Source organism: Pinus tabuliformis, chromosome J (assembly GCF_031772625.1).
Source record: "Pinus tabuliformis cultivar Carrire ecotype Pingquan chromosome J, CPIR1, whole genome shotgun sequence".
NCBI lineage: Eukaryota > Viridiplantae > Streptophyta > Pinopsida > Pinales > Pinaceae > Pinus > Pinus tabuliformis.
The window spans coordinates 1,318,435,493-1,318,442,644 of record NC_142295.1 but is presented as its reverse complement, the minus strand read 5'-3'; the positions used below and the strand labels follow the sequence as shown (position 1 = coordinate 1,318,442,644).

The window sequence follows — 7,152 nt, the reverse complement described above, 5'->3', positions numbered from 1 at the left end:
AACTAATGCAATATATATAAATAGCAAGAGTTTTTAGTTGTAGCTTTCCCTAAAAAATCAATGTGTAATGTGTTGATTGAATTATTTCTCTTATATGCTTTTTAATTTCACAATTGTTTAATTATTTTTACTAAAAAATAAAATAAATTCAAATTTATTATTTTAACATATTACAATTAGCAATTTAAATTACAATTTTATTTTACATTAATATAAATTAGATAAATAATTTTCGGACACATTTTTAAATTATTTAAATTTAATAAAAAACATATATGATAAAGACAACACATTGTAGTGTAAAGAGATCTCTCCGCACATTGTATGCTAAAGAGATATCTCTCAACACATTGTATTGTACGCGAGATATCTTCCAATACACATTGTTTAGATTATTTAATTTATTATTTAAATGATTGGTTAATTAATACACTCGCTAAAGGTAGATTTGATTTGACTTAACATATTTATTCACATTTGACTTTTTTCTAAAATGATGTAATTTATTGGCAATGGCTAAAGACTCTGTCATAAGGCATTGAATGTCTGTTTAACTGCATACTTTTTAATCCGATAACACATACGCGCGCGGTGAATTGATAAATAAAAAATAGCAGCGGTGTGTTATCGGGTTAAGGAGTATCGCGCGTATTGATAAATAAAAAATAGCAGCGGTGTGTTATCGGGTTAAGGAGTATGTAGTTAAGCAGACATTTAATGCCCTATGGCAAGCTCGTTAACCATGGCCTATATTTTCATTTTAAATTTTTTAATAAAAATTTGACTAAACAATTTTAAATTAAATTTTAACCATCAAATTCATTTAAAACATACCAGGCAACTCACTAACAATAGATCATGTTTCCACGTGACATAAACATATACAAGGCAACTCACCTGACAATCATCATGTAAACGTATACTCGTGGAGTTATAGATATTTTATTTTCTTATTTTTTATTAATAAAGTGTGATTTTGTTTGATTTCTCCCGAGCCAAGTCACATGACCTTATCGTCGTGGGGTTGTAAATATTTTATTTCATTAATAAATTGTGATTTTGTTTGATTTCGTCGAAGGCAAATTGACTGACACCTGTGTTAGAAAAATTAGAACCATAAAGAATTCACATTTGACTTTTTTTTCTAAAATTTCTAATTGAATTTATATATATACTAAAAAACCAATTCTAAAAAATAACAGTAATAAAACTCTTTTCAACTAATAAAACTATTTTCCAACTCTTTTCAAACTCTTCTCCTAGGTAATTACCCTCCTCACCCTCCTCAGTGAATCTCTACCAACTAAAAGTACTTTGATCATGTGTTTTGAAACAATTAAATTAAACACAGGTAGTGGGCTCTGCATGCTCCAAAGCTGCCATGGTTTCATACAGAGGGCGATGCAAAGTCTCGGGAAGCTTGAAAGCCAGAAACCCTCCCACAATACCCGAAACGCCGATAATTGCAAACGGCAGGGAAGGATTTACAGTTACCATCACCACCACCAGCGGAGCGATTATGGCGCCGATTTGTCCCGCTTCGCTCGCCAGCCCGAGCGCTGCGTTCCTCACTACTGTTGGAAACAGCTCGCATGTGTATATATATATCAAATTATAAGTCCCCGCCATGCCGAATATTGCTACCACGCCACATGCTAACTGCACGCCGCTCAGAAATCCCAGCATGCGCCCGGCAACCCAGCGTGGCATGCCCATTGTAGAGTTGGGATTCCAACTGTGAAAATGGAGTAGGGCCGAAGTCAGGCCTCCCAACACAGAAGCCACTCCGCTCAGCAGCATCGTGGAGACCAGCATCGCCCGCCGTCCGAATTTCTCTAACATGACCGCCGTCAGGGCAAAGGCGGGCATTTCTGCGATTCCGTTGAGGAAAACGCTCAGGTATAAACTGGTACTTAGATTTACAACGTTTAGGCTCAAACCATAGTAGCCCACTCCACAGGCCAACCAAATGAACGCCATTAAAACCATTCGGGTCCGCGTGACAGGCGACTGGAAAACGTCCACGAGGCTTCCCGATGACTCGTCAGAGTCCGCCGCATCCTGTTCGTCGCTTGCCAGGGCCAAAGAAACTCCCCCCGGCAGCGATTTACCGTTCTTGGCCGCAATCGATCTCATGATGCCCATGGCTTCTTGCAGCCTGCCCTTCACCAGGTACCACCGCGGGGACTCCGAAACGAACGGCAGAACGAGGATGCAATACAAGGCCGAGGGAATCGAACTCGCGACGTACAGATATCTCCAGTTGCCGGAAAAGTAGGACAGAGCCGGTAGCACTGCTATGCCGAGAGAAAAGAAGTAGAAAGTCGACATGCCAACCGGTCCTCTCTTGGACGGTCCGACGGCTTCCGTCGCCAAAACGAATGACGACAAACCCAGGCCGCCGCTGCTAATTCCCGTCAATAGACGGAAAATCAAATAAACCCAGAAATTCGGCGACATTGCCGTCAAGAAACCAAAAATGGCATTGCAGATGCAGACCAACTTCAGGACACCCTTACGCCCCAGCGAAGAATCCGATAGATGCCCAAATATCCCTGCACCTGTATCAAAAAACAAATCAGAAACTCAAAGAAAATCTTAATGGCGATCAGCAAAAACAAATCAGAAACTCAAAGAAAATCTTAATGGCGATCAGCCGTCAGATATAAAAGCGCACAGGGGCTGAAAAGATCAATTACCGAGCAAACACCCGACAAAGAACGCAGACTGCAGAAACCCAACTTTGTATTTCTGGCCGCAGACGAGATCCCATTCTGAGACCGTAGAAACCCCGGGGCCTCCGTCCCAGTCCCATGAGGCCCGGTCCATGGAACATATAGATCCCGTCGGGCTGCAGGATTCGAACCTTGGCTTCATGGAAAGGAAATCCTCTGGGGTTTTCCCTCCATTGCAATGCCAATGGGGTTCATAGTCGGCGAAAATCATGACCATCGTATGAAAGGCCTCCAGTGTCCATGCGAGGCTCGACAGCAAGAAATGCTTAATCTGCCACCGTCCGAACTCTCCTGTCCATCTTTCTAGCATTTCATCGATGCCGATTCTCTCTGTCACGTCCAGTTTTTCACCATCTTTGGACAGGAGCTCATCTCGCAAGCCACACAGATCGTCGCCGGGCGTCTTCATCGCTTGCAGAGAGAAAACCAGAAGGGGTTCAGTTTCTAAGATTATGGAATCGAATTTGCCTCGTTTCCGAAACTGGAATTCTTTAAGACAGCCATCAAATTAGAAATTGCTCGATCGACAAGTGACATACTCAACTCCTCTGCGACTCCCCGGGCAAGAAGTGACAGAGCGTAGGAAATTTATAGCTGGAATTTTGTGTTAGGTGGTACTCTCTTAACTGTCGTTTTGTGTTAAATACAGGCTCTTATCTGCAGTTCTGTGTTATCTGTCAGGTACTTTTATGTGAGTAATAATTTTATAGGATGAATGGGAAATAAAATTTGTTAAAGTTAAATGGTTGATGAAGTTAGATTAGGTTTGAAACATTAATGTATATATAAATAAATAAAAGGATAATTTGATAATAATATCGGTAAGAATTTAAATCTTAAGGTTAGAACTGAATTATCTGGTTAAAAAATATTTTTTTAATAACATAAATAATTATAAAATCTCATCTCATTTATAAAGTGTAACTGGCCTAATAATTTTAAAGGTAACTTTTCATTAAATTAGGATAACAATGAATATTTTTTTATTAAATATTTAACTTTCACATAATATTTAAAAGCTTTAAAGTGGGACACTCTTTTTCCAATATAAATATACTTATTAGCTTAATTAATGAATTAAAATACCACAATTTTGAAAAGATTAATGAAAAAATAAAATATAAAATTAAATTAACTAGAATAAAATTTTATTGTTTCCAAATTTAATTTTATTGTGTTTATTTTGATATAAGTTCTAAAATTTTAATTTAATTATCATTAAATATTTAGTGGATAGTAAGATATAATTTCCACAATTATTATGGGATATTTTTAATAATATACACAAATCAAAGGTTGAAATTTATCTTTAAAGTAGGTAAACATTTTTTGTGATTTTAATTAAATAAAATGTCATATGAACAAATGTCCTATAAAGTGACTTATGGTTTTTTGGCATGTGATATTGATAATGCATTATATTGGCCCATGATATTGTAGCAAAACCTATTGGAATGGTTAAGAAGCTTTTTTTATGTTTTTTTTTAATGTAAATATGTTTAACTTATATATTAATAATTTTTATAATAAACAACAATAACAATAATAATTTAAAATAAAGTTTATGATTTTTAATTTTAGCAACCAGAGATCTATTATGGAGTAAGTGTTCTGATGTTAATTATGGATGGATTCCTATCAACATTCACCTGTTATTTAATTTATATAGTTACCCAAGTAATAAAGTTAGTAAGAATTCAAATATTATACTTCTCAATTTATCAAATGTAAATAAACAGAACTTACTATTTATAAATTAATATAAAACCTAGCATTTTTCCAATATAAACACTTGGCATAATAAACTAAAATATCAAGATTGGCGAAAGATCAGTAAAAGAATAAAAATAAATAAGTTAGAATCAAATTTTGTTTTTTCAATGTGGCATATTTTTGTTTTTGTTTTCTCAATATAATACATGCAGATTTTTTCTTACTGAAAAAAAAAAATATTTTTGTTTTTGTTTTGTTTTGTTTTGTTTTTGTTTTTGTTTGTTTGTTTGTTTTTTTTTTTTTTTTTTTTTTAAGTTTTTATCCTTTTCCCTAAGTTTTTGTCCTTTTCCTTATAAATTGAAGTACTTTTCCATTACACCAATGCAATATTGACTGTATATACAATCATGTAGTTTACCTCTAGTACGCTTTTCTTTTTTCTAAATATATTTTAAGTTAATTATATACAAATAATGTAATCTAACTCTCTCAACATTTGGGCTCTTTTCCAAAAATAATTTTGGTCAATTTTGTTTAAAATCTTAAGATATTTGCTAAAATAATAAATTTAAGTTGTATAGCCTACACAATATGAATGCCTTAAAAGCTTTTCAAAATAATGAATCTATTTATACATTCAAAGATATTTTAAACAATAAAAAATTGCAATCTTCTTAAAAATTATATTCCCAATATATATATAAATTGTATCTAAAACTCAAAACCTTAAAAACTATTAAAATATATTTAACTATTCAAACTTATCATTTTTAACAACTTTTTACCAAAATTTTAACAAAAAATTTCTTATATTATTTAAAAAAAAAACAAATCAATTTTTTCTCTCCTTTCTTATTTTGATTATTAAATAAATAAAATTATGTTTAAAGAAACTTATAAAAACAAGTGCTACATAGTAGCTAATACCTACAACTTAGCTTAAATATAGCTTACTTAAATAAATAAAAATAACACAAATATTTCATCAAAAAATTATAATTCGTGAAAATAGAAATAATAGAAAAAATAAAAAAATTAAATAAAAAGGAAATAAAACTAAAAACAAGAAATTAGTAACTAATAGAAATGGAAGTTACTAAACATCTCATAATAAGATCTCAACCGATCACCTTACAAATAAATAAATTTAAATAATAATAATAATAAATAACAAAAATTGAATTCCAAATATTAAACTATACATAAGTGTCATAAATTTTTGGTACTAATCAAAGGCAGGAGGTATAATAATATTAAAAACAACAAATCATAAACTTTATTTCATCACAAAAAATAAAACAATATTGTTGAATATCATCACAAAAAATAAATTGAAAATATTATAATTTATGAAAATAAAAATAATATAAAAAAGAAACAAAAAAATCAAAATATTAAATAAAATGAAATAAAACTAAAATGAAAAAAATTAATAACTAATAAAAATGGACTAAACATCTCATAATAAAATCTCAACCAATCACCTTATAAATAAATAAATTTAAATAATAGCAAAAATAACAAAAAATGAATTTCAAATATTAAACCATACATAATTGTCATAAATTTTTGGTACCAGTCAAAGGCAAAACTGAATGGGTTATACCATGTCTGCGGATTTTATTTCATTACAAAAAATAAAACAATATTGTTGAATATCATCACCAAAAATTAAATTGAAAATATTATAATTCATGAAAATAAAAATAATATAAAAAAGAAACAAAAAAATCAAAATATTAAATAAAAGGAAATAAAACTAAAATGAAAAAATTTAGTAACTAATAGAAATGGAAGTATACAGATCTCATAATAAGATTTCAACCAATCACCTTACAAATAAATAAATTTAAATAATAATAAAAAATAACAAAAATTGAATTCCACATATTAAACTATACATAATTGTCATCAATTTTTGGTACCAGTCAAAGGCAAATCTGAATGGGTTATACCATGCTTGCAAAGGTCTAATGAAATGAAATGATATTTTAAAGTCCACAAGACTAAAAATAGTCTATGAGACCATTACTTCCCTGTTTTTTGTTTTTTGCAATTCAATGCTTTTCCAATTCAAATTGATGATGAGCTGACCCAACCTTCCAACAATCCTCTCGCTAAAAAGACAACGCCAAGACACTGATGCTAACATGTTCTCATAACTTTCTCTGATGTATTTGAATGCATCACATTCCAAATGAAATGTTTTTCCAATTCCACATCCCAGAGGTGCAAAATGTACACACTCGTTCTTCCCAAGCGTCTTTAGGCATTTTCCACCGTCCTATTTCTCAACTAAATTGATGTGAGTTGGTATAATAATATTAAAAACAACAAATCATAGACTTTATTTCATCACAAAAAATAAAACAATATTATGGAATATCATCACCAAAAATCAAATTGAAAATATTATAATTTATGAAAAATAAAAAAATATCAAATAAAATAAAAAGAAATAAAACTAAAACGAATAAATTTAGTAACTAATAAAAATAGAAATTACTAAACCTCTTATAATAAAATCTCAACCAAACACTTTATAAATAAATAAAATAAAAAAATTAAATTCCAAATATTATTGGTAACGCTCTAAACTAAATATATCATATTACAACCAATATAATAATATTTAAAACCACCAACCCAAAGGTGAAAAAAGTGCCCACAAAGGTTCCTATCGTAGGGGAAAAAAGAGGGCGTC

General features: G+C 31.0%; 1 protein-coding gene across 1 annotated transcript; it reads right to left on the bottom strand.

The window, feature by feature from the left end:
• Positions 1 to 1,323: 1,323 nt before the first annotated feature.
• LOC149232117 (organic cation/carnitine transporter 4-like) lies at positions 1,324 to 3,332 on the bottom strand. Its single transcript, XM_089376428.1, has 2 exons — positions 2,700 to 3,332; positions 1,324 to 2,561 (listed from the first exon to the last, which is right to left on the bottom strand). The coding sequence occupies exons 1-2, from the start codon at positions 3,142 to 3,144 to the stop codon at positions 1,342 to 1,344; spliced, it is 1,665 nt and encodes a 554-aa protein (XP_089232554.1). The 5' UTR covers positions 3,145 to 3,332; the 3' UTR covers positions 1,324 to 1,341.
• Positions 3,333 to 7,152: the final 3,820 nt, after the last annotated feature.